The 27,102-nt window shown below is 43.5% G+C and overlaps 1 protein-coding gene and 1 non-coding gene across 6 annotated transcripts in view; both read right to left on the reverse strand.

The window, feature by feature from the left end:
* Positions 1-27,102, reverse strand: part of EIF2AK4 (eukaryotic translation initiation factor 2 alpha kinase 4) — a 109,460-nt gene that overhangs the window by 38,987 nt on the left and 43,371 nt on the right. For all 5 annotated transcript variants that reach the window (XR_007152828.1, XM_047861810.1, XM_047861814.1 and 2 more), the window contains 13 exons: positions 25,564-26,015; positions 24,741-24,804; positions 22,675-22,758; positions 20,654-20,776; positions 17,855-17,959; positions 15,139-15,193; positions 14,010-14,089; positions 10,777-10,878; positions 9,790-9,843; positions 7,137-7,373; positions 5,109-5,184; positions 4,265-4,386; positions 723-772 (listed from right to left, as the gene is read on the reverse strand). Coding sequence is in view for 4 of the 5 variants with exons in the window: in XM_047861810.1 (XP_047717766.1) it covers positions 723-772; positions 4,265-4,386; positions 5,109-5,184; positions 7,137-7,373; positions 9,790-9,843; positions 10,777-10,878; positions 14,010-14,089; positions 15,139-15,193; positions 17,855-17,959; positions 20,654-20,776; positions 22,675-22,758; positions 24,741-24,804; positions 25,564-26,015 (1,604 nt within the window). In the remaining variant the exon portion in view is untranslated. The remainder of the gene's footprint in view (positions 1-722; positions 773-4,264; positions 4,387-5,108; positions 5,185-7,136; positions 7,374-9,789; positions 9,844-10,776; positions 10,879-14,009; positions 14,090-15,138; positions 15,194-17,854; positions 17,960-20,653; positions 20,777-22,674; positions 22,759-24,740; positions 24,805-25,563; positions 26,016-27,102) is intronic.
* On the reverse strand, positions 21,225-21,297 carry TRNAW-CCA (transfer RNA tryptophan (anticodon CCA)). The gene has a single exon. It is a non-coding gene; the product is annotated as a tRNA-Trp (tRNA).

A 27,102-nucleotide genomic window follows, 5' to 3' on the forward strand; every position in this document is an offset into this window, starting at 1 on the left:
TTATCTTTAGTGCTTGCTTTCTACTCAGTGACACACCTTAGGCCTCTGCCTGTTCATTGTTCACTTGCAGCTGAGAGTAAAACCATTTGTAAAGGGCTCTGACTTCCTTTGAAGAACGACGCTTTAAAGCAGGGTGCCTCGTTGGCAACAATACCGCTCCAATTTATGGAGATCATGCTGTTTGACCCCTGTGGCAGCTGAATGTACAGAAAAACCTTTTCCACTGCCAAGTGCCTGGAGGTCCTCAGCATCCAGCATTCCTGCTGGGTTTACTCCACTTCTCTACAAGCAGCTTTTGTTCAGTTACCTGCGTCGGCAGTTTTCACACAGAGACCACTGGCCGTTTGTCCCTCCAATTAAGGTTTACAAGGGGCCATCTGTGATCCAGAGCCGCCAGATGTTTTTGTCAAGCAACCATTTGTGAAAATAATTAGTTGTGTTGCTTGGGGACGTTAGAAGGCGCAGAATAGACTGCAGGAGCTTCGGGGTGCCTGCCCAACTGCTACATTTGTTCTAAAGAGAAGGCCGACAGTCTGTGTCCCTCTTTTATTAAAAGGGGTACTGTGGTTGGGTATTTTAATCATACTCCAAGCTCATGACTTTAAACCCCAAATTCAAACCCCAAATTCTTTGCTGTGTCAGGAGCATAGATGACAAAACATCCTCCTTTGGCTTCTTTCCCACATCCACCAAATGAAACTGAAACCCCCATTGTTTCGTACCGTTTCAAATTCAATATATTGTTTCTCGCAACATATCTTGCAAAAGGAACCTGAAAAGCAAAGTTTCAAAGGTCGATGTTAAAATGTGCCAAAACCCACTCCTTTTGGTTTAAGAACAGCTTTGTTGAGATATAAAGTCCACCCTTTTAAAGTGTACAATTCAGTCAGTCAGAGAAAGACAAATATCGTTATGACTTCACTTACATGAGGACTTTAAGACACAAAACAGATGAACTTAAGGGAAGGGAAGCAAAAATCATATAAAAACAGGGAGGGGAACAAAACATAAGAGACTCTTTTTTTTTTTTTTTTTTTTTAAATTTTTTTTTTTCAACGCTTATTTATTTTTGGGACAGAGAGAGACAGAGCATGAACGGGGGAGGGGCAGAGAGAGAGAGGGAGACACAGAATCGGAAACAAAGAGACTCTTAAATATAGAGAACAAACAGAGGGTTGCTGGAGGACTTGTGGGAGGGGTATGGGCTAGATGGGTAATGGGCATTAAGGAATCTACTCCCGAAATCAGTGTTGCACTATATGCTAACTTGGATGTAAATTAAAAAGTAGATAAATTTAAAAAAATAACAAAGTGTATGACTCAGTGGTTTTTAGTCTATTCAGAGTTGGGCACTGCTCATCATTCACATTCCTTGAAATGTTCCTGACTCGGTCAGTCAGCAGTAGACCTACTGTGGGGCATGCTACCAACCTTACTCACTGTGGCACTTCTTAGGTGTTTAAATTTGAGAAAAACTTTTTTTTTAAGTTTATTTATTTGAGGGGCTGGGCAGAGAGAGGGGGGGAGAATCCCCAGCAGGCTCCAGCAATTTCAGCACAGAGCCCGATGTTGGGCTCGATGCCACAAACCTTGAGATCATGACCTAACTCAAAACCAAGAATCAGAAGCTCAACTGACTGAGCCACCCAGATGCCCCGAGAAAAACTCACTTTTAATTAAACACACTCTGTCCAATTTTATTATGCCAAACTGCAATCAGCAAGATCAGCACAAGTTACAGTAAAACCTTGGTTTGTGAGCATAATTAGTTCTGGGAACATGTTTGTAATCCAAAGCACTTGTGTATCAAAGCGAATTTCAAGAACCACTGTCTCAGTTGTGATCATGTGACATTCGGCATCATGTACTCCTCATGATGCACGACATCACTCATTTATCAAGTTAAAATTTATTAGAAATGTTTGCTCATGGGGCACCTGGGTGGCTCAGTCAGTTGAGCATCTAAATTCAGCTCAGGTCATGATCTCACGGTTCTCAGGTTTAAGCCCCGTGTCAGGCTCTGTGCTGACAGCTCAGAGCCTGGAGCCTGCTTTGGACTCTATGTCTCCCTCTCTCTCTGCCCCTCTCCCGCTCATGCTCTTGGTCTCTCTCTCTCAAAAATAAATAAAAATACTTAAAAAAAAAAAAAAAAAGAAGAAGAAGAAGAAGAAATGTTTGCTTGTCTTGCAGAACATTCACTGAACAAGTTACTCACAATCCAAGGTTTTACTGTATTTGGTTACCCGTGAATTTTTTTTTTTTTAATCTATTTTGCCCATTCCCCTCCCCCTGCCCTCACCCCCGACTTCCTGCCTTTGGCAGTCACCAGTTTGTTCTCTGTATTTAAGAGTCTGTTTTTTGTTTTGTTTTTAGATTCCACATAAAAGTGAAATTATATGGTACTTGTCATTCTCTGACGTATTTTACTTGGCATAATACCCTCTGGTTCCATCCATGTTGCAAATGGCAAGATTTCATTCTTTTTATGGCTGAGCAATATTCCACTGTATGTATATACCATATCTTCTTTATCCATTAAACTATCAGTGGACACTTGGGCTGTTTCCATATCTTGGCTACTATAAATAATATTAATTATACAAATAACTGAATATTTTTTTAAATTAATTTATTTATTTGAGACAGAGAAAGCGAAAGGACAAGAAGGGCAGAGGAGCTGAGGGGGGGGCGGAGACAGAGGGAGAGAGGGAGGGGGGGAGGGAGGGAGGGGGAAAGACAGGGAGAGAGAGAATCTTAAGCAGGTTCTATGCTCAGTGGGGAGCCCCATACAAGGCTGGATCCCATGACCCTGGGATCATGACTTGAGCTAAAATCAAGAGTTGGACTCTCAACTGATTAAGCCACCCAGGCGCCTCTGACTGAATTTTTTAAAGTATCATGTATGATAATGCAGTCAAAATGGGTCTAATCTCTTATGATAAATTACCTGACTTTTCCATGATCTTCTATAAGTTCTTAACCACCCGCTAATAATAACCACAACTTATAAAATCATTGTCTGACTGTCCCAAGAGATCGGACCCAGTACCATTAACTATGGGTCAAATTCTCAAAGGTACTCACTTTTTATTTGGGAGGACTGAGTATTAGCTTACAGAATAGGAGCTCAAGTTTAAAAATCTGCACTGTAGGGGCGCTGGATGGCTCAGTGTGTGAAGCATCCAACTCTTGATTTTGCCTCAGGTCGTGATCTCACTGTCCCTGAATTCAAGCCCCACAGAGGGCTCCATGCTAACAGCGCAGAACCTGCTTGGGGTTCTCTCTCCCCCTTTCTCTGCCCCTCCCCAGCTCTCTCTCTCAAAATAAATAAAATAAACTTTATTATTTAAAAAAATTTTTTAGTGTTTATTTCTGAGAGAGACAGAGCACAAGCTGGGGAGAGGGTGGGTGCACAGGGTACAGAGAGTGACAGAGACACAGAATCCAAAGCAGACCCCAAGCTGTCAGCACAAAGCCCGACACAAGGCTCAAACTCACGAGCCATGAATGAGATCATGATCTGAGCCGAAGTCGGAGCTTAACCGACTGAGTCACCCAGGCGCCCCAATAAAATAAACTTTAAAAGAGGCTGACCATCTTTTCCGAAGTTTATCAGCCAAGCGCAATTTCTCTTCTGAGAACTGACTGGTTACAGCTTTTGCTCATCTCCCTACTTGTGATTTCTGTGCATGAGGGGAATCACACCCTTGTCTGCCTTAGGCATGTTCAGTGCTGCAGATGGCTTGTCAGCAACCAGCACGAGAGGAGTGCATAACCAGTCACTGCTGTCAAAGGGAACCCCGAGGGATCGGGAGAAAGCAAGCATGAGCGAAATTCGGCACACCTCATTATCAGACGCACTTGCAATTAGAAGAATTTCATTGTTCTCGACATTAACACGTTAGGAAGTTAGGGAAGATCTAGTTAGGAGGTAAAGAAAAAAAAATGCATTTATTTGTCTGACTTGGCCAGGTCCACCTGCTATGGTCACTGGGCAGAGCTCAACACTGAGATGCAGATGTGGCAATCCTAGGGTCAGAAGTACTTGCTCCATAAGCAAGGTGGATGTACACAAGGTCAAACGTGTACTAAATTCCAGTAATGCTCTCACCGCAATAACTCCCTCAAGAATGTGTTTCTTAAAGGGGATATTTAGAATGGAAGCCTAGGGGAAAACATGACGGGCAAGGGTCAACCTGTCACACAGATGCCACCCGCGACCAGACATGATAGCTGGCCTGTCCCAGGGCGTTCCCAGCCTCACCCGCAGGTCGAAAGGAAGCATCACCAGCATCCCGCTGTGGTCCATGAATAAGGCGGCTTCGTTGTGCTCATATATTTGCCTATTTTGGGGAAGCAGGAGTGGGGTACACAGCTGGACAGCTCCTACACCAAATCAGAAAAAATAACGAATCATCATGTTCTCATTCTTCCTGGGAGGCAACTAAAAACGAACACCAACCTGACAGGTAAGTATCTGCTACTGGCTGCTGAAACCATCACCAGGCTCTCTCTGGTTCTCTAACTCCACTAACGGACAGCTCATCTATTAAGTTTAACGTAGTCTTCCTTCTTTCCCCCCCCTTTTTTTTGTACGTCATCTTATTTCTGACTCCACGAACCAACTGTATTTTAGTAGCAAGCCTAAATATTCAAATCGTAAATATTCAGATGTTCTCCTCTCAATAAGTTGAGTGTTAAAAATAAGCCTAAATGTCACATGATGTCAAGTGCCTGTAACCGAATTTAAAGGTAAAATATGGGGGCGCCTGGGTGGCGCAGTCGGTTAAGCGTCCGACTTCAGCCAGGTCACGATCTCGCGGTCCGTGAGTTCGAGCCCCGCGTCAGGCTCTGGGCTGATGGCTCAGAGCCTGGAGCCTGTTTCCGATTCTGTGTCTCCCTCTCTCTCTGCCCCTCCCCCGTTCATGCTCTGTCTCTCTCTGTCCCAAAAATAAATAAACGTTGAAAAAAAAAAAAAAGGTAAAATATGGCTGCACCCAAATCTATGAACAGTACTTTTTTTTTTTTTTCAAATTAACAGTACTTTCTAATGATGCAACAGAACACCTTTTGAGAAGGCCTAGGATTTTTTTTTAAAAAGGACATACCATGTCTTTTAAAGATGCGGATGATGGTGTCACACACATGTTGCTGTATCTTGGCTGTACGGATTGAGAAGGTGCCCTAAAATATGACCAATTAACACATCATCAAAAGTCAAATTAAAAAGTTCTCTTAAAATGGTTATGTGTAGCTTGCAGTAAATACTACATTGCTTATCCCTAGGACCACAAAAGGGATGTCAACAATGAGTCCCTTTTTGAGCATGCTCAGGGGGGCCATCTTGAAGAAGGCCACCAACAGCTCAAAGGCCAGATTCTTTTTTTTTTTTTTTTTAACATTTATTTATTTTTGAGACAGAGAGAGACAGAGCATGAACGGGGGAGGGTCAGAGAGAGGGAGACACAGAATCGGAAACAGGCTCCAGGCTCTGAGCTGTCAGCACAGAGCCCGACGTGGGGCTCGAACTCACGGACCGTGAGGTCATGACCTGAGCCGAAGTCGGCCGCTTAACCAACTGAGCCACTCAGGCGCCCCATCCAGATTCGTAACCATGTTGAAATATGCCTTTCAGGGGGCGCCTGGGTGGCACAGTCGGTTAAGCGTCCGACTTCAACCAGGTCACGATCTCGCGGTCCGTGAGTTCGAGCCCCGTGTCAGGCTCTGGGCTGATGGCTCAGAGCCTGGAGCCTGTTTCCGATTCTGTGTCTCCCTCTCTCTCTGCCCCTCCCCCGTTCATGCTCTGTCTCTCTCTGTCCCAAAAATAAATAAACGAAAAAAAAATTTAAAAAAAAAATATGCCTTTCAGATAGAGCTGATCACACAACACGTTCTCCCCAAGGATTCTCGGGGATGCAACTGTCACAGAGCAATCAGACATCTGATAGCATCAGGCCCCCTCCCACATACCAAGGTAATCCATGGTGGGCCCCTTGAAAGCTACACGGCATTTATCTATTTTATAAAGAGCTTTTTCATTTGTTTCTTAGTATACAAGTAACACCATTTTGCTAGAGAAAATTTAGAAAGAACCAACAAGAAAAATGACAAAAATAAACAACTCACCTATAATCCTGTAAGTATCTTTCTCATATTGCCAGCCAGCAAAAACTGGTTTGGCCCTTGATAAGTACACTAATCTTCCACAAACCTTACCACTACTTTACTACTCTTCTAAAATTACATCATTCTTTCAAGCATACAGAAAGATACAAAGAAAATAACAAATATGTTATTCATCCATGCAACTTTTTCAAATTTTAACATTTTGCTATATTGTTCCAGACTGTTTTTGTTTAAAATGGAATGGGCGGGGAGGGGAGGAGAGGGAAAAGTGAAAAAGTTGAAGGTTGACAAACCTGGCAATGTTTCAGAAACCACCCGGGGTGATTCTAAGAGGAGACACTTGGAGTGCCTCACACCTAGAAATTCCAAGTCACTAGATCAGATATAGGGCCCAAGCGTCAGAAGTGCCCAAGGGCCCCTCAGATATACCGTCAGCTGCAGCCAGCATTGGGAGCAACTGAACCCATGATATGGATGTGAACGGGTTAGATGCTTTCAGCTCTGGGCAGCTGGGTCAGGGCTCAGTCTCTAAAACCACTGCTGCTTAATCTCTTAGGTGGATGGAGAAGGGCATGGGTCAGGAACTCCTTAGAGTTAAGCAATTAAAAGTATGGCTCTTCCCAGGGGCGCCTGGGTGGCTCAGGTGGTTAAGCGTCCCACTTTGGCCCAAGTCATGATCTCACGGTTCATGATTTCGAGCCCTGCGTCGGGCTTGTGCTGACCGCTCAGAGCCTGGAGCCTGCTTCAGATTCTGTCTCTGTCTCTCTGCCCCTCCCCTGCTCATACCGTGTCTCTGTCTCTCTCAAAAAATAAACATTTAAAAAGAAAAAAAAAAAAAAAAAAGCATGGCTCTTCCCAGAATGATACATATGTGCCTATTTTGCACATACGGAGCTTAGAATAAGAATATACGCTGGAGGCATTAAAGGAATCCATGAAAACTAAGGAACTGACTTGCCCCTTCTGTGAACCAAGCTGAGCTCTCTTTTGGAAGCTGAGCTCAAGCCCACCTTCAGCATGTTGCTGTCGTAGGTGTAATCGATGGCGGGGGAGATGCGCTGGGAGAAGATCTGGGCCATCATGGTGCGGTAGGCCTTGCCATCCACGTTGGCCAGGGTGTGGTGCAGAACTTCGTGCAGCTCCGACTCCTCCATCTGGGGTGGGGGCAGCAGCTCACTCTTGAGCAGTTCTGTGGCCGTGGGCCGCTTGGCAGGATCATGGTTCAACAGCCAGGAGATGACAGATTTCTGTAATGAAAGTCAGGCACGCTGGTGACCGGATGCAACAGAAGATGCTCGGAATTCTGACAAGCTGGTGGTTGATTCAGGTCAAAGAAAAGACACCACACTTCTCGCACTGAGTTGGTGCATTGTAATTGGTAGCTCTGAAATCACTCAAGCTGTCATTTCTCGCCCTGCACTTCATTCTGGCCACAGAGTTGTGAGATAGTATAATAGAAGTGTTTCTTAAAAGGCAGAGGCCCTTTTTACATTTTATTGTTATGAACAACCAGAAGATCCTCAACTCAACAACACAGAAGCAGAACTTAGGCCTTACAGACACACAAAATACTTTATCAAAACAGGTGTAGGAAGAGAAAATAATTATCCCTAGATGCCTAATTTTAGTAAAAATTATAATGCAGAGCAGCTGCTGGAATCCTTACATCTTGTTCTAATTTTTTCCTCTCCATTTACGTTATCTGTATTAAGGTCATTCCCTGGAATTCTCTTGATTTATGTTACTCATTTATTATGACCTCAAAGCCACAACGTCATTAAGCAGGGAACTATGTGAGAACACCCTGAACCTTGAAAGGTTCCTTCATGAGTCCTTAATTCTCCTGTTTACACTAAGGACTTATAAAGAGAGGAATATGTGAGATCAGAAAGATGTCAATTTTTAGATGAATCTTATTAAGCATTTTTTAATTACAGATTCTTAATATATTCTCTCTCTGCGGCCCTTCTAACTCCTACTGCTGTCTTAGGCTGAAAGAAAAACACATGTAAAGAAAGAAACTGGTAAAGGGGTGCCTGGGGTGGCTCAGTTGGTTAAGTGTCTGACTTCGGCTCAGGTCATGATCTCACGGCTTGTGAGTCTGAGCCCCGTGTCGGACTCTGTGCTGACAGCTCAGAGCCTGGAAGCTGCTTTGGAATCTGTCTCCCTCTCTCTCTGTCCCTCCCCAACTTGTGTGCACATACACACGCGTGCTCTCTCTCAAAAATAAACGTTAAAAAAGTTTTTTAATTTAAACTGATAAAAACAATTCCATATTCAGCAATACAGACCCTATTACAATGCTCGATTTCTGTTGTGTGGCAACAGTTGTATCATATTCAGTACATATGCATTTTCTATGCTGTTTCCTTTCAGATAAAAAGCAACAGCTATGATGTGGGGGGCAGCACGGGCTGCGGTTCGGGGACCACGTTTATCTGGCCCAAACACAAATACTTTCGGGTACCCAGTACGTACCTCTGGGAGGTGAGCAATCACCGTTGAGAGAAATGGTTGGTACAGTTGCTCTTGTGTTTGTAGTTTAATAAGACAGACCCCACAGCTGCCAACACGTGGAAATACTGAGTAAGAAGACCTTGTTACAGGGAAAGGCTATGAAATGAACATTTATTTATGACATCCAGAAACACAGGAAACGACTCCGTTCAAATCAATGATAATAGCTAACAAAAGCAGCAGAAACACAATGCAGTGAATTTTCTAATGGTCCTTCGCTAATGGAACAGACGAGGCAGAACGGGTTCCTCCAGCCATAAACAAATGTCCGGTTTAATACTACCAAATTACAGAACGTTAGTGTTAATATAAATAAAGGGCACTTAATCCTTTTATTTGACAGGTGAGGAAGATCAAAATCTAGATAAGTGACTCGTCCAATCAGATACATAGCCAATAAGCAAGAAATCGCAAACTAATGCCATGTTCTAGCGAAGCTTCTGTTCTCAACACTAATAATTTAAATAAGCGATTTTGCCTTGATAATAAAGAAAAGTCAGGATAAACTTCCATATGCCAGGATTATCAACCAAGGAAGGCTTCGCCAAGATAAACCACCAAACACTAAGAAGAAATGCACACCAGAAGCACAATACACAGGTTCACCAATAATTACTCATTCATATTAGCCGGATGCCAAATAAGCCATGACATGAGTTACATATACACATACTCAGGTGTTTATAGTATGGAGGATAAATTATTTTACTTTAAAATACTATTATCATCAGACTGTCGAGTCTTCTCCTTTACAATCAGAGCTACTTTAACTACAAAACTGAATGAAATTATAGTTTTAAACTGTATTCTTTTCTTAAAAAGTTCCAAGCTTTCTCTAACATAATGAAATCTACAAGCTCTTTTTTTCCAACAGCTAAGCCAAGGTTCCAAACAGCACTTCAAAAGCACAATGAACCACACAAAAGAACCCTGTAGCTGGTTAATTTTCTGTGCCAGTCCTTGGCATTTTTATGGTGTATTTCGAGTCTAATAACATTTAAAGCATTTCATCTTTTGATGTCTTTCCCCACGGTGTTCCCAGGGCACGAGAGAATGAGTGGCAGAACAGTACTAATTGAAAAAGAAGAAAAACAGTAATTAAAATCCTAGGGTGAAGACACAGTAATAGAAGTGTCAGAGAATTACCTGCTTTGTATGCTCTCCATCATCGAAGTCTTCTGGAAACTTAGGCGACGTGGGCTAAAAGAATATTATATTCAAACCAGTAAGTGCTTGGCAAACTGCCACAGTGAAAAAGCATTTATTCACCAGACCTAAGAAAATCGAGTATAAAAATGAAAACAAGGAAAGACTGAAGTGATACCTTCTTGAAGGCCAAGGCCCACAGTTCCAAGCACATAAATATTATTTTAACACAAATTTTACCCAAATGACAGCCAAATGATAGAAAGCACCTCATCTGAGGACAAAGTATTTTAAAATCTAATGGTTTCATTGGAAGACAAAGTAGCTTTATAAAACACACAGATGAAAAGAGGGAAAAAAAAACCCAAAAAACAAAACAAAAACCCAAAACAAAACAAAAAAAACACCAAAGCACCAACACACAATAACACACAATTGCCCTTTTAGTTTGGGCAATAGGTGAGGCAAGGATTAATCCCAAAATCACTAAGGGAAATTTCCCTGGAGAAAAAAATTCAAGTGGCTGCTATCTTCCCCAGACCCTTTTAAATTTCTGGCCATAGGGGTATTCCTGAGGCATTACTACCATGTCCTTTTGGTTAGAACCTTTCATTTCTAGAACTAAATCTCCATTATCCTTATAACTCATTTCCCACCATTGCAACTACATCAATATCATGCAAAATTTTTGGATTCTTCTTTTGTTTTAAAACCAAGAGTAAATCTCTAAGAATAATTTTTTAAAAGTAACTATGACCTAGCAATCTCTCCAAGTAGGATTTCCAAAAACAAACAAAACTGGGGAAAGTTTCTCATGACTGGAAGTGTGTAAGCAGAGGTAGATTTCCTTTTACTAGAAATATAGATTATAGTGAAACTGCCTCTTCCATGTTATAAATACCAGAAGGGTACCCTGCATTAAATTCGGATGTCCACGCTAAGATTTGGGTTACTGGAAGTTGAGGCATTAAAACATCTGATACATACATCTCTGAGTTGGTTGAGAACAAAGATCCTTTCTGAGGCCGTGACCATGGGGTGGTAGGACATCTCAAAGAAGATAATTCCCAGGCTGAAGAGATCCACTTTCTAAGGAGTAAAAAGAACTGTATTTAGACAGCCTTGATATGAACGTGTCATTTACCAGCAAATTATACGATGAGCACTGTTAGCTGGAAAAAGGTTTACTAAGGGAAAAACAAGCCACACTAAAAAAAATTGTTTTTTTTCTAAAAAAATTATAGGTATAAAGTGCAGACAAAATACTTGCTGTGATTTCTCAATGCTTTCCTTGAAAATTCACTGAAATTGGTTTAGCGATATACACAGACATAGAAAATCACTGGCTGACACTGAGAGTGATCCCTAAAGAGCAAGGACAAATGAAATCTGTCCAAGGAATTTGCTTTGCTTTGCTTCCTTACGCATCATCTCAAAAGTGAAACGCAGACCAAAATCTGCAGTTGATGGCAGAACTACTGATTGCAAAGCCATACCAATGAGGACAGAAAAATGGCGCAACAGAAAGATCATGCGACTAATTCTAACAGACTATGGAAGTGCAAGTAAAAAAGCAAAAGGGCAAGTCAGTGCACAGAGTCTCAGGTAGGGAGCTGGCAAGAGGAGGATGCAGTGTGGAAGGCAATGTGCCTGAGGCGGCCGGCAGGGGCACCCTGCCGAGAGGGAGACTGTACGTGGCAAACTGCACACAGGCACAGAAGCCACTTTCAAGTGCAACTCTTGCATGAATTTGGACTCAACGATTAGTAGGGGAGAATCCAATTATTACCAGTGATGTCCCAAGTCTTAGAAACAAACACTGGCTGTGGCATTTCCTACACACAGTCTGTAGAAAATGGTGAACATGCAGAAAAGCACCAAGAAAAACAGCAATCACCCCTAATGCCACTGCTCAAGGATATTTACTACTGGTCTAAGACAGGCCTGCTGGTTTTTAAATGCATCCACACACATACACACACCCCCTATAAAACTACAACCATACTATGGTTTGTAACTTTTATCCCCTTAAGATAGCGAGAATATTTTTCAACGTGATAGCATTTTTCTAGAACAGGCTTTTAAAACATGATATTAATGACATACAGTATTCAATTACATGGAAGTCCCCAGAATTTATTTAACCATTTTTTTATTTTTTTTTTAATGTTTTTATTTATTTTGAGACAGAGAGAGACAGAGCATGAGCAGGGGAGGGACAGAGAGAGAGGGAGACACAGAATCCAAAGCAGGCTCCAGGCTCTGAGCTGCCAGCACAGAGCCCGACGTGGAGCTCGAACTCACGGACCGTGAGACCATGACCTGAGCTGAAGTCAGACGCTTAACCGACTGAGCCACCCAGGCGCCCCTTTAACCATTTATTTTTAAACACCATTATTTTTCACTGTTCTAAATAATGCTGTGATGAACCCCTTTCACACCCATCTTTTTGGATGTCATTGTTTCCTCTGGATAGCTTTCAAAAGGGGGAGCTGCTGGGCCAAAGGGTGGATAGAGCCCCTTTAAGGATTTCATTACACCTTGCAAACTGAACTCAGAGAGGTGAGGCTAAAGGTGCCCTCACATGCCCATGTCGCATGCGCGCGCACCTCCCACACCCTGGCCCTGCTGGGTATTTGGAGGCCTAACTCTATGTCACTACCCAGCGATCTCTGTCAGAATGGAAACCCAAACTTGGGTTTTATTGCAAGCCTGAAAATATGCTCTGATGTGAATGGCCTAGTCTATTTTTGAGATTTAGCTCTACACTCTTGCCCTAAGTGATCCCATCCAGTCCCATGGCTTTCAATCCCTCTTGGGTTGATGACTCTCCTATGTATACTTCTGAGTCTGACCTTTCTTCTGAACTCAAGTCCTGAGTCTTCAACAACCTACTGGAAATCTCTAACTGGATCTCTCATCAGGCATTTCCAACTCAACACTGGCCCCCAAATGGAATTTTTCTGCTGTCTCCCCCTTTGTCTTTCCCCATCTCAGTCAGCTAGCTTTCCCCCAGCTGCTGCAGCAGAAACCTGAGCACCATCTCATACCCTCCTTTTCCTGACCCAACATCCACTCTGTCAGGAAGCCTGTCGACTCCCCTCCGCAGTGTCTTACAGGAAGCACGCTTCCCATCTTTACTGCTCCCGCTCTAGTTCCAGCTAGCAGCCACCCCGCCTGACTCCTGCAAAGCTTCCAGCAACAGGTGGAGTGAACTCCCTTGTTCCAGACCCTTCACTGGCTCCCAGTGCACACTCCTATCATGGCTAAGCTGGCCCTGGATCATGTGACCCTCATCTTCCTTTCCAGCTTCACTTCATGCCTCTCTCCCCCATAGCTCACCAGGCTACAGCCGCACAGACGATCTTTGTGATTGTCCCAAACGTGCCAAGCAAGCTCTCACTCAGTTCTCTCCTTATGCATGCTATTTCTTCTGCTTACCCTTTCTCTCAGCTCCCAGCTTCTTGTGGTTGTCCCTTATCCTAAAAGCCATCCCCTTGGGGAAGCCTTCTATGGTCTGTTTATCTAAAGATGATGCTCCCTATTGTACTCTGGTCACTGGAGTTCATTTCTTTTCTTTACAATTTGTGATTCTTTCCTTTATTTTTTACTTGTTTATTGTCTATTTCATCCCCAAAGGATAAGCTCCCCAAGGGCTGGAATAAGACACCCGTCTTATTAGTCAACTGTTCTGTTCCCTGCGTTCCTGGAGCCTAGCCTAGGACCAGGTTAGTGCAAATCCTCTTTGGATAGATGGACTGTAAGGTCCTTGGCAGCAAAAGCCAGTTTCAGTTACTGTTCGGGGGCACCACGTGCACTATGTGGAATAGTCACCTCAATTGGCATGTGGACACATAGCAAGGAAATGAATGTTCCTGAACATCTCAGCTGGTAACTAAACCCCAAATACTGTGATCTTGATGTTCTTACTAATGGGGTGTCTGGGTGGCTCAGTGGTAGCGTCCGACCTTGGCTCAGGTTATGATCTCACGGTTCATGAGCTCAAGCCCCACGTCGAGGTCTGTGCTGACAGCTCAGAGCCTGGAGACTGCTTCAGATTCTGTGCCTTCCTCTCTCTCTCTGCTCCCCCTCACCCCTCTCACACTGTCTCTGTCTCTCAAAAAATGAATAAATGTTAAAAAAAAAATTTTTTTTTTGATGCTCTTACTGTTATCTTACTCTTGAGACATTTCTTTTTCCCCAGAAGGCTTCCCCTTTACCTGGTTATACGTGGGTCTGGTGCTTCCTTGGACCTCTGGGCTTACGTACAAAGCAGTGCCAACCATCCCCGTCAAATGACCTACGTGGAAGAAGGCAGAGGGAAGGCTTTCTAACAACAGGAGTAAGGCAAATTTTTATTTAAAAAAAAAAAAAAAGTTTTTTAAGAGTGAAGCATGATCTGTTAACTATTCACTGTACTTGGAGGAAAAAACAGCATGCAATTCACTAAGGCATTACGTCTAAGTCATGTATGGCCACACATTGTGTTCCACACAGGAGGTCTTTGCTGTTGCACACGGGTGGTGCCAGAATGAACACCCCAGACGCCCAGGTCATGAGGTAACCTCACATTGCCATGTGGGGTCAGACAAAGCGTAACTATCTACCTGTGGGAGCCAATTACTCTAACCAAAGCTCTAATTTCTTAGAGTTCCGAAGAACAAATAACATAGTAAAAAGGGGATAAAATTAAAGCATTTTCATGATTTTGTTAATTTAATGACTAACTGTAATTTGCTTTAGAATAAAATCTTTCCAGATGAAAAACAGGTTTCAGATTAAGAAATTTTATACTGTATAGTATACGTAAAATTCTCCAAAGAGTAGATCTTATGTTGAGTGTTCTTAGAAAATTAAATTAATAATCATAACCATTATTATTATGATTATTATTATAATAAATAGAAGGGCAGGAGGGGGACCCTGGGTAGCTCAGTTAGTTAAGTAGCTGACTTCATCTCAGGTCATGATCTCGCGGTTTGTGGGTTCGAGCCCTGCATCGGGCTCTGTGCTGACAGCTCAGAGGCAGGAGCCTGCTTTGGATTCTGTGTCCCCCTCTCTCTCTGCCCCTCCCCTGCTCACGCTCTGTGTCTCTCAAGTAAATAAACATAAAAAAAATAAAAATTAAAAAACATAACAGGGCAGGAGGAAACTTGGAGACTATGAATATATTCATGACATAGACTGAGATGATGGTTTCATGGGTATAAATGTATAACCAAACTCCTCAGGTTATATACATTATATTTGCAGTGTTTTGTATTTAAAAAAGAGAGAGAGAGAATAAGGGATAAAAAACCTTTGTGGTCTGCTTTTTAATACACTACATATACAGGCTTCTGGATTTACCTGAAGGGTCTGGCTTAATCAAGTGATCTGCTGTATCATCTTGCTTGCCATCAGCCTAAAAAATATAAGCCAGTCAAATATCACTCTTAAAATGCTTTATTATTCCACAGGAATAGCTTCTCCATTTCTAAATGAAGACTGAAAAATTATACACAGAACACAGACTAACTAAAACACTGCTTTTTCTGAGCTTTAAGTATGCTTTGTTTAGTTACCCTACTAATGCAGGACTCAGTGGAAACCCAATGAGATCAAGGAGAAGGGCACTTTGTCGTAGAATTCTTTCTTCGTGGCAGGAAGCTCCAATAGCTTACAGAAACCAACGTATTTTCACATTGCAAATGGCAAAACAGAGTCTATTTACTAGGAAAATTAAGAGTATGTTAACATCAACAACAAACTCACTTTCTAACTTTCCCACTGCTGTTTCCTTATCTGGGTGAATTTGTATTCTTCTTTCTTAGAGGCTGGTCACCAAATCTGTTCGACTGTCAGTGCTAGCAACAATCAGGTAGCCTCACCTTTCTCAACTGTGCCTGTGACAGCACCGTCTCACAAGTTACCCTAAATCACTGTCTTCTGGGGTCACTCCACAGGTTCCTGTCACAAGAACCACCATCCATAATAGCATCTCTGACATTAATGCCATTAAGCCTTCCCCAAGAGGGAAATGCCAGGAACTGTTCCAGGTGCTTTACCTGTATTCTCATTTTATCCCGCCAGCAACTCTGAAGTTGGTATTAGCATTAGGTACATTTTATACAGGAGGTATTGAGAGGTTAACTAACTAACCTGCCCAAGGTCATGCCACAAGGCACTGGCAGGGATAGGAGTCTAGCCTAGGTCAGGGCCTCCAGAACCTGTGGCCTTATCTACTCACTATACTATAGCCTCCAGATAGCAAGTTAAATTCTTTCGCTTGGGGATCAAGATGCCATCATCTGGGCCTTCCTTGGTCTTAGCACTTCAAAATGCCCTGCTGTTGGGGCACCTGGGTGGCTCAGTGGGGTGAGTGTCTGACTTCGGTTCAGGTCAGTATCTCGCAGTCCATGAATTCGAGCCCCACGTCGGTCTCTGTGCTGACAGCTCAGAGCCTGGAGCCTGCTAAGGATTCTGTGTCTCCTTCTCTTTCTGCCTCTGCCTCACTCGTACTCTGTCTCTCTCTCTTTCAAAAGTAAATAAACATAAAAAAATTTTTTTAAATTTAAAAAGCCCCGCTGTTCTACTCAGGCTCACACCCTCACTGTCCCCTTCTGTTTCCTCCCTCTCCTCTCCTAACCTCACCTTCTGGTTTTGCTCCTACAGTTGGAAATTCTGCTCCTATGGCACCATTGATCCTGTTTTCTTTCTCTGACCACCCTGAAAATTAACTGCATGTGCTAGAGATTTTATGCCTAGCAAATTTGTCTTACTATAAGACTCTTCCTCCGGCACTTAAGGCCTGCCAACTAGAAGAATCCCAGCTGTCCAGCATCATCACTGCTCCCGTTTGACTCATAGCTTTAACCAACCAGACAGCCTGCTGCCTCTAATCATGTCTGTTCACCCCAGGGCATTTGTTTACACTGTTCTCTCTCTCTGGGATCCCCTACCCGGTCTGCCGTCAATCTCAGCCTGCTGGACTCCCACCCATCCTTTAAGGCCCATCTGAAATGTTCGTTTCTTTATACCGCCCTTCTGGGTCTTTATAACTATATCAAAATTTTCTCGTGCCTTTGGTCTTATATCTCGATTTCTCTTACTACACATTATTTTAGCTTTGCATGTTAAAGAACTACTCTGGGGGCGCCTGGGTGTCTCAGTCGGTTGGGCGTCCGACTTCAGCTCAGGTCACGATCTCGTGGTTTCCGAGTTCGAGCCCCACATCGGGCTCTGGGCTGATGGCTCAGAGCCTGCAGCCTGCTTCCGATTCTGCGTCTACCTCTCTCTCTGCCCCTCCCCCGTTAATGCTGTGTTTCTCTCTGTCTCAAAAATAAATAAGCATTAAAAAAAAAAATTTTTTCGGGGCGCCTGGGTGGCGCAGTCGGTTAAGCGTCCGACTTCAGCCAGGTCACGATCTCGCGGTCCGTGAGTTCGAGCCCCGCATCGGGCTCTGGGCTGATGGCTCAGAGCCTGGAGCCTGTTTCCGATTCTGTGTCTCCCTCTCTCTCTGCCCCTCCCCCGTTCATGCTCTGTCTCTTTCTGTCCCAAAAATAAATAAACGTTGAAAAAAAAATTAAAAAAAAAAAAAAAAATTTTTTTTTAATTAAAAAAAAATAAAAAAAAAATAAAGAACTACTCTGTAATGTTGTGAAGAATAAAATAAATACCTTCTGAGTTACATGTTGTCTAGGACTGGCTCTTCTCATGTTTGTTGTTTGTTTTTAGCTTTGTTTCCCTAAATTAACTAAAAGCTCCTCAAGTGTAAAGCATCTAGCCTAGTGCCTGGCATGGTAGACCAAACTAGCAAACTATTTCATCAAGTATTATATGCCTTTGACCTAACTCTCATCCACAAACCAGTAATTTTATACCTCTCAAGTGGAACATCCTCACCAAGATGTATTCACCCTTTCAAAGCCTAAAAGATCAGTGGTAGTTCACCCCTTCCGACTTGTAAAATTTCCTGAAGATTACATGGCACAGTTCAGTGAACCTCGTAACCATGAAAGTTATGAGGATAACGAAGGCATATGGGGCCATTTTTCAGGCATAGTCTAATCTGAAAAATACTCACCGTGAAGGCTAGATGGTCTGTCGCCAAACCAAAATCACCTATTTTTACATGGTCATCGGAATCCAAAAAAATGTTGACAGGCTTCAAATCCCGGTGAATCATTCCCTGATGGAAGAGAGCAAAGAACGGTTTCCCAAATACAGTTTATAGTTATACCTGTTTCCTAATTTCAAAGGCCAACCAAGCAAGTAATGAGAAGCAGATGAGGTGTTCCCCTGCAGACCACACTGGTCCAGGCCATATGGCCTCTGCACGGTCTCTCGATCGTCCTGCCAATGACCTTGCCACCCTCTCCCAGTTTACCTCCTGATGGTCCTGGATCAGATCAAATCCAAATGGTTCCAAGGGGGCATTCAAGGGCCCCTTCCACTAGGTTCCCAGTCTTTCTCCTTTTGGCACCCTAAAACCCTTGCTCTGGTTGGGGAGACACACACCGTTTTCATCCCATCTCTTATTTTCTTCACTATTTTTCCTAAGAAATTCTTGTTTTCTCCACTCATTTGAACTGTGCCAGCAGTTCCAAGCGCCAGCTCACCCATGAAGGCTTCCACAGTGATTCTAATTCAACTTAGCACACACGTAAGTACTTGCCCAATGATTATCTGTTACGTGAACTCGGCTTTCTCCCCTTCCTGACAGCATCCTCATGATGCTTATTGTTTTAGGTATGCTAATACAGGAAATAATTAGAATGTAATGAAAACACCTTATTGTATGATCGCTTCGCTGTCATGTGAAGGTAAAGTGTGGCTCCTTCAGACCACAGCAAGTCCCTTTCAAGCATAGGGTTTGTCATATCCTCGTGCCTGTCTGCATTTCGAGGTGTGGCACAGTATTAGACACCCAGTAGATGATTAACAGATGCTGAACAGATTAGATGGAGAGGAGGAGAGGGCTCGGGGCACACTTCTAGGAACCCAGGTGATCTCACAGCCACAGAGTTCTAATGGCTGCCGTTAGAACTCCTTTTTATTTCCAACCTTGCAAATCGTGCCCCACAAAATCATTTATAAACTAGATGAATTATGGGCCTAGCTTTTTAGTATCAATATACTATAGTATGAATATTTTAAGTTAAAGAAAATTGAAGCAAAGGGGGAAAAAAGTACCTATACTGACTGATGCATTAGATAATCCCATTTTTAAAATGTAAGCAGTGCCGTTACCACATGCACTGATGTGACATTCTCTAACTCTCTAAAATGACATCTTATACCATGTGGCGAGCTGTGTTTCTCAGTCTCATTTCTACTCTTGCTAGGTGGCTTTCTGGTCTCTCCATGTTCCTAGGAAGGACAGCACTAAGCCATTAGAATCAAATAACCGGGCCTGTGTTAATCAAACTCTTCCTTTATTTAAAAAAAAAATTTTTTTTTTTTTTAACGTTTATTGATTTTTGAGACAGGGAGAGACAGAGCATGAACAGGGGAGGGTCAGATAGAGGGAGACACAGAATCTGAAACAGGGTCCAGGCTCTGAGCTGTCAGCACAGAGCCCGACGTGGGGCTCGAACTCACGGACCGTGAGATCATGACCTGAGCCGAAGTCGGACGCTCAACCGACTGAGCCACCCAGGCGCCCCACACTCTTCCTTTATTTAAAACAACTCAAGGAATCATCTTTGCTTTTGGTATGTGTTCAAATACTTCCACTTAACCCAGAAGCTGCAGAAATCTTTGTAAATCAGATAAATATTTTAGGCTTTAGGGCCATGCAGTCTCTGTCACAGCAACTCAATCCCACCCACAGTTTTAGCACAAAGATAGCTACAGGCAATGTGTGAACAAACAAGCATGGCCGTGTCCCAATAAACCTTTATTTGTAGACACCGACATCTGAATTTCACAGAATTTTCTTGTCATGAAATACTCTTCCTCTTTTGATTTAAAAAACAATTTAAAAAAAAAAATTTTTTTTTCAACGTTTTTTATTTATTTTTGGGACAGAGAGAGACAGAGCATGAACAGGGGAGGGGCAGAGAGAGAGGGAGACCCAGAATCGGAAACAGGCTCCAGGCTCCGAGCCATCAGCCCAGAGCCTGACGCGGGGCTCGAACTCACGGACCGCGAGATCGTGACCTGGCTGAAGTCGGACGCTTAACCGACTGCGCCACCCAGGCGCCCCAAAAAAACAATTTTTTAAAAAAAAATTTAGGGGGCGCCTGGGTGGCGCAGTCGGTTAAGCGTCCGACTTCAGCCAGGTCACGATCTCGCGGTCCGGGAGTTCAAGCCCCGCGTCAGGCTCTGGGCTGATGGCTCGGAGCCTGGAGCCTGTTTCCGTATCTGTGTCTCCCTCTCTCTCTGCCCCTCCCCTGTTCATGCTCTGTCTCTCTCTGTCCCAAAAATAAATAAATGTTGAAAAAAAAAATTAAAAAAAAAAAATTTAGAGCGAGCGAGCAGGGGAGAGGGGCAGACAGAAAAAGAGAGAGAATCCCTAGGAGGCTCCACTCTCAGTGCAGAGCCTGACATGGGTTTGATCCCACAATCCGGGAATCATCACCTAACCCGAAATTAAGAGCCAGAGGCTCAACCAACTGAGCTACCCAGACACCCCTCTCTTTTGTTTTTTTTACAACCCTTTCAAAATGTAAAAGCCATTCTTAGCGCACAGGCTGTATAAATGCAGGTAGAAGTGGAATTTGAGCCCACAGCCAGTTTGCTGGCCCCTGTCCTAACCTTCAGTGTTTTCTTTGAACTTTCACACTTTATACCCTCTGTTTCTGTGTTTCTCCAATCTCACAGTATTTTTTGTCATAAGTTTTACATAAAGTTTTCAGGTATGAAATGTTATAAAGTTTACTTTCTCATGGATATAAGCCAATCCATCCAGAATCTCTCGAAAAAGCCTCCAGAGTCTGATGGTATCCTGATACAGTCCCTGGTCAATGGTGTCTCGCAAAGTGCTCTTCTCACAGTACTCCATCTGGGGGCAAGAACAGACCAGGCAGCATTTGATTGTACAGGGTTTCAATTAAGGAGGACAATGGCGATTAATGTAATCTTCCATTTTAAAACTTGTGCTGTGGAATTTAAATAGTTAAAGGAAAGGCTTGTTTTTACACTGAAAACAGAAACCAAAAGTATTAAAAAATTGGGGGGAAAGAGGCATAATCATAGCACCCCAGCATAACCATTTTAGTTTTCATATTATCGTTCACTTAAAACACATAAGACTTGTTTAAAACCTTGTGATAAATAATTCCATTATTTTTCAAATAATGAAAAAACTGAGAACTACACAAAATTTTGTTTTACAAGACTGTTTCCAAACCCCAATTTCCAAGAAAGGCTAATTAAAAATCTAATGATGTCGTTAGTCTTTCTCGTTTGTGCTTTTTTTTTTTTAAAGATTTTATTTTTAAGTAATCTCTAACCCAGCGTGGGGCTCGAACTCACAACCCCAAGATCTGGAGTCACATGCTCTTCCAATTGAGCCAGCTGGGTGCCCCTATCATTTTTACTTTGAATCCATGACAATGACCTTCAAGTCTCGAGCAAAACATTACAAATATCAAAACATTCAGGATAGGGCTCTTTCTCACCCTTCCTTATATATTAATGTATCAGAAAACAAGGAAGTATCATTTAAATATCTTAGATCAACACGTAGCATTTGATTTATGAAACTAGTAAAACGAGCCTATCGGTTTCAAACCAGGGCCAGAGTTGAGATTTCTCATGAAGAAGGATTTTACTGTTTTTAAAGAGAGGAACGTGCCATTTTAGAGGACAGGGATACACTCTCGTGGTCAGGTTAACCATCTACAGATTCTGATTCCTCCTCTAGTCCTCATGAGGGCCTGAGACTCCCAGACCATGATCCTACCGCACCTCGGACGCACCTCCCTTATATACTTCTGATTCCTGTCTAGAGCCTAATGGCACATAGTACATACTTCAGTTAGTGGTTCGGGGAACAGATGCTTTATTATGTGTGTTGTATGGTACCTGAAAGACGTTTATGTTAGGGAATACTTAAAACCAGCTCCAACTGTAGGAAAGCAACCACCTCATTAGTCTCTTTGGAAACACTACTTCTGGCACACAGTACCGCGTCTCACACTTAAAGATCTCCCTCCTTATAGATATGACTGAAAATACTAATAATGACACATGGCCCTATTCACTTGGGGAGAGACAAGTTTTTCTCATTGATACGTGGCTGTCCCTCTGCTGCCAGAGCTCACCACTGGCCAGGACTCTGTCCCTCAGACACGTGAGCAGGCTTTCCTTTCAGTAAAGCCTCACTGGAACTGGTTTGCCTAAGGCACCTGTCTGCCAGAGGTCCAGGACACTCTGCCTAAAGCCACGTTGGTGTTTCTTCCGCACATGCAAGGATGTGTATGCATCACGCCTTACCTGTCCAGATTCAACTTGTTAGAGTGAAACTTCTGTCCATGCACAGTCTGGCATTTACGGAATTCAGATGGTTCTAATTACCCTAGAGACGTTACTTCTTCTATTTTTCACAAGTCTTTACCTCTTCTATCTCTCACAAGTCTTTGAGACAGCGAGACGGGGAACCAGAGGCACAGAAGGCGGAAGCAACTCGCCTGAGCTCACACAGCTGTGACTGGGGGATGCAGGAGAACTTATGCAGCCTGAGTCCAGAGCCCTGCCCTGTGCTGTTATGGTACAGAAAGCATGAGTTCAAGGCTAGGGGGAGGGGCGCCATGTTACAATCCTCTCCAGCCAATTAATCTTTGGCAGTGCGGGTGAGCCCTCTTCTGCCCACTGTCTTGCTCCAGCCTCCTGAAACATACCCGCCAGCAACCACTGGGAGTTGCCGTGTCACCAAGACGCACACGTGCCAGGCCCTACCTGGATATATAGGTAGTGCACAGCCTCAGTGGTCGCCGATGGCTCACTTTCATGGTAACTGTCCTTCCCATTGCAGTCTTCATCCTAATCCAAGACGAACACATGAGAACTCAAGAACGGAAGCTGAAATGGAACACGAGCATCACTGCCATCAAGTCGGTGGCACTGATTTATAGTTTGTTTGTGGGAGCATTTTTCAACATTTTTCCTTTTTACCTAAGAAAAAAAAAACCCCGACCTCTCTGTTGTGCAAACCATCAGGTTCTACTCTTGAATCATTTAAATACCCTGAGGATTATCTGCAGAAGACTGTTAATCTCTTGGAGGCTTTTACTCATCAAGTAGAATGTCCCCTGGCATGTTGCCCTCAACCAAGTAAAACCAGGATTATAAACTTGGTGCTCCCATAATACTTCAATGCATGACTAATGCTGAAACCAAAGCAGTAGGTTAGGTTACTTATACTATTATTCCCAGTTAAATTTACAATTTGTAACTTTAAACCAAGAGTCGTCTAAGGTGATTTTAATTAAAAAAAGGAAGTACCTAAGAAATGTTGGCTCATGCAGTCGACCCTCCTTCACCTCAATGTAACTGCTTATCTAACAGGGCCTACATGTAGACTTCTTTATCTATACTGAATGCACCCTTATAATTCTGTTTGTATTTGTAGAGAATAAAGCCATGACACTCGACCCTTTTTTCAAACTGGTTTTTCAGACCATGATCCACATGAAGAAACAGATGTATCACACCCAGTTCGCACACTCACGAGAGTCACGGTATACAGCTTATCTTTACTAGTGTGACGCACTCCGGTGTTCTCTACTCTTCTCGGCGGCATTAAAAATTAAGTAAAGCTGGTTGTGGCCCCTCAAAATTGATTTCATAACCCATTACAGGATCACGACTCTGTTAAAACACTGTTCTTGAGAACGGTGTAGGGAGAATAAAATGATCAAGATTAACTGGTCATAGAGACCAACATAACTTCACAATTACGCTATTTAATTACTTAATTCAACTGGCATCCGCAACCACATAAAGTTTCCCCAAATCTTCTAGGAAATGGTTTGCACTTAAAAACCAAAACAGGGGCGCCTGGGTGGCGTAGTCGGTTAAGCGTCCGACTTCAGCCAGGTCACGATCTCGCGGTCCGTGAGTTCGAGCCCCGCGTCCGGCTCTGGGCTGATGGCTCGGAGCCTGGAGCCTGTTTCTGATTCTGTGTCTCCCTCTCTCTCTGCCCCTCCCCCGTTCATGCTCTGTCTCTCTCTGTCCCAAAAATAAATAAACATTGAAAGAAAAAAAAATTTAAAAAAAAAAAAAAAAAAAAAAAACACCAAAACAAAACAAGGGGCACCTGGGTGGCTCAGTCGGTTAAAAGTGTTTGACCTTTGATTTTTGTTTCAGGTTCTGATCTCCTGGTTTGTGAGACTGAGCCCCTTATCAGGATCTGCACTGAGAGCACGAAGCCTGCTTGGGATTCTCTCTCTCACCCTCTCCCTCTGCCCGCCCCTCCCTTGTGCGCAGGCACGATCTTTGTCTCTCAAAAACAAGACAAAATGAAATAAAACCAGCATGTCCATTTACTCCTCTCTTCTACAAGCGAGCATGTTTGATTATGCGGATAAATTAAGGCCTATAAATAAACATAGGAGTGGCAAATAAATTAAACAACCACATTTTTTTTTTTTTTTAAATTTTTTTTTTTTTTTCAACGTTTATTTATTTTTGGGACAGAGAGAGACAGAGCATGAATGGGGGAGGGGCAGAGAGAGAGGGAGACACAGAGTCGGAAACAGGCTCCAGGCTCTGAGCCATCAGCCCAGAGCCCGACGCGGGGCTCGAACTCACAGACCGCGAGATCGTGACCTGGCTGAAGTCGGACGCTTAACCGACTGCGCCACCCAGGCGCCCCAACAACCACATTTTTAACATTGAAAGTTTCTCTATTTGCAAATCAGAGCAAGGCTTTATTATTCTATGAGAGGCTTATAATGTCAAATGTTAGTTTTCTTACAAGCCCACCCATGATAAAATGGTGTAATTTCTATTTACATATTTACCTGATTCTGACTCTTACTGTTCTCATCTTCAAAGATGATATCACTGTCAGAATCTGAAGCAGGTCTTAAAAAGAAAAATAGAGAAATACTGAAGAAATCAAATTCCCGGTTATAAATTCAACAGCTAAGAATTATGATCAACTGTATCCAACTGGATAGAATGTAATCCAACCAGGAAAGTAAAAGATGACCAGAGTGGCTTCTGAGAAGCATAAACTTCAGGATCGTAATTATTGGTTTGGTAAACCCTTTTTTAGAACTGCAGTTGGCCCCATGTCAAGACTCCAGGTTAGTTTTTCAACGTCCCAGAGTTGGAAACCCTTATCCAAAAGAATGCTCTCTAGGGGCGCCTGGGAGGCTCAGTCGGTTAAGCGTCCGACTTCCACTCGGGTCATGATGTCGCGGTTCGTGAGTTCGAGCTCGGCGTTGGGCTCTGTGCTGACGGCTCAGAGCCTGGAGCCTGTTTCAGATTCTGTGTCTCCCTCTCTCTCTGCCCCTCCCCCGTTCATGCTCTGTCTCTGTCTCAAAAATAAATAAACGTTAAAAAAAAAAAAAAAATTAAAAAAAAAAAAGAATGCTCTCTATAAACTTTCTATCAAATGTACTAAAGTGAGGTATTGGAAGGAATTCCTATTTTTCCTTCCTTCAGGGCTTGGATTTTGGAGATCTTGTGACAATAGTGGGGGAAAAACACCTTTGGACTGAATCTGGTTACTTTTTCAACATGCACACGTTTGTGTATGGAAACACGGGGAAAGCCCGGGTCTCTCACTGAATCCTCTTCCCCCAGGGGTGGGCCTGGCGCCCCCGCGGATGATCTTACAGGAAGGGCTGTGAGAAGACACCGTCGTTCTCCTCCTCGTCGTCCTCTTCCTCGTCGCTGCTGGAGCCCCGGCCAGCGGTGGGGAAGCGGGCGCTGGCCGAGCGCTCCCCCGAGGTGCTCCACTCCACTGAGCTGAGGATGGGCGGTGGTGCGGTGGCCTCCACGCTGCCAGGGCCATCCCGGCCGCTGTCCTGTGCGGTTGGCCGGGACAAACCTCGCCCGTCCCGAACCTGGGGCGTCCCTGGGCTGGACTCCGAGTCCGAGGGCAGGATCCCCAGGCCCACCGGCCGCTCGTATCTCTCGATCCAGGCGTTGTAGTAGCGCACGATGTTCTCATGGTGCAGGCGTGACAGCAGGGTCACCTCGCCCTTGATCCTGCGGAAATGCCTGCTGGCCGGGTTGATGGGGATGCGCTTCACCGCGTAGCAGCAGCCGTCCAGCTTGTTCTGCACCTGCCACGAGAAAAGGGGGAGGAAGCCAGTGCAGGTCAGCAGCTCAGAGCCATGCAGAGGTGACATCTGTATGGCCTCACCAATCCCCTCCCAAGGCGAGCCCTTGGTTCTGAATGAGGACCAAAAGCTACAGTGGAGAGCGACGCATTTCAACCTCTTGAGCTGAACAAAGTCTGGACTGCCAAAAAACAGAAAACATCTCACCTCAAGTGACAGGTGTATTTAGCTTAATAATAGGAGACCTGGAGAAAATATGATCTCTATTTGAATCATTAATTTTAGCGACAATCACATTCCTGCTTTCCCAGTATCACATCTGCTATCTCCATTTCTAAGAAATTGTTGAATTATGAACTATGTTCCAGATGCCTGGGTGGCTCAGTCGATTAAGCATCTGACTCTTGATTTTGGCTCAGGTCATAATCTCACAGTTTGGGAGTTCGAGCCGGGGTCTGGCTCTACGCTGACAGCATGGAGCCTGCTTGGGATTCTGTCTCTCCCTCTCTCTGCTTGCACTCATGATCTTTCTCAAAATAAATAAACTTAAAAATATATATATATGAATTATTTTCTGAAATCAGTATAAGGTTTCAGAATTTTAGCTTCTCTCCAAGTTTTTTTTTTTTTTTAACAAAGTCACTAAACACTAACTCAACTCCAAAAATGTTAAGTTGAATGCAGATTCTAATTCTCAACTTACAAAGCTGTGTAAAATTGGGCAAAGGACTTAATTTCCTCAAAACTCGATTTTCTCAGCTATAAAATGGTACGTATACCACTTCCCTTCCTCAAAGGTCACTATCTGCAAGCATTAAGTGAATGAGGCGAGCAAAGCACTTACAATCAAGGCCTCACTGAGAAAGATGCTCAATAAAAAAAAAAAAAAAAATTGGTATTAACACAATTATTGCCCACTGATTTTGTTATGAAGACTTATGATGGAGGGGCACCTGGGTGGCTCAGTTGGTTAAGCGCAATGACTCTTGGTTTCAGTTCGGGTCTTATTTTTCAGTTCATGGCCCCACGTTGGGCTCTGCACAGACAGCTTGGAGCCTGCTAAGGATCCTCTCTCTTCCTCTCTTTCTGC

Source organism: Prionailurus viverrinus, chromosome B3 (genome assembly GCF_022837055.1).
Source record: "Prionailurus viverrinus isolate Anna chromosome B3, UM_Priviv_1.0, whole genome shotgun sequence".
NCBI lineage: Eukaryota > Metazoa > Chordata > Mammalia > Carnivora > Felidae > Prionailurus > Prionailurus viverrinus.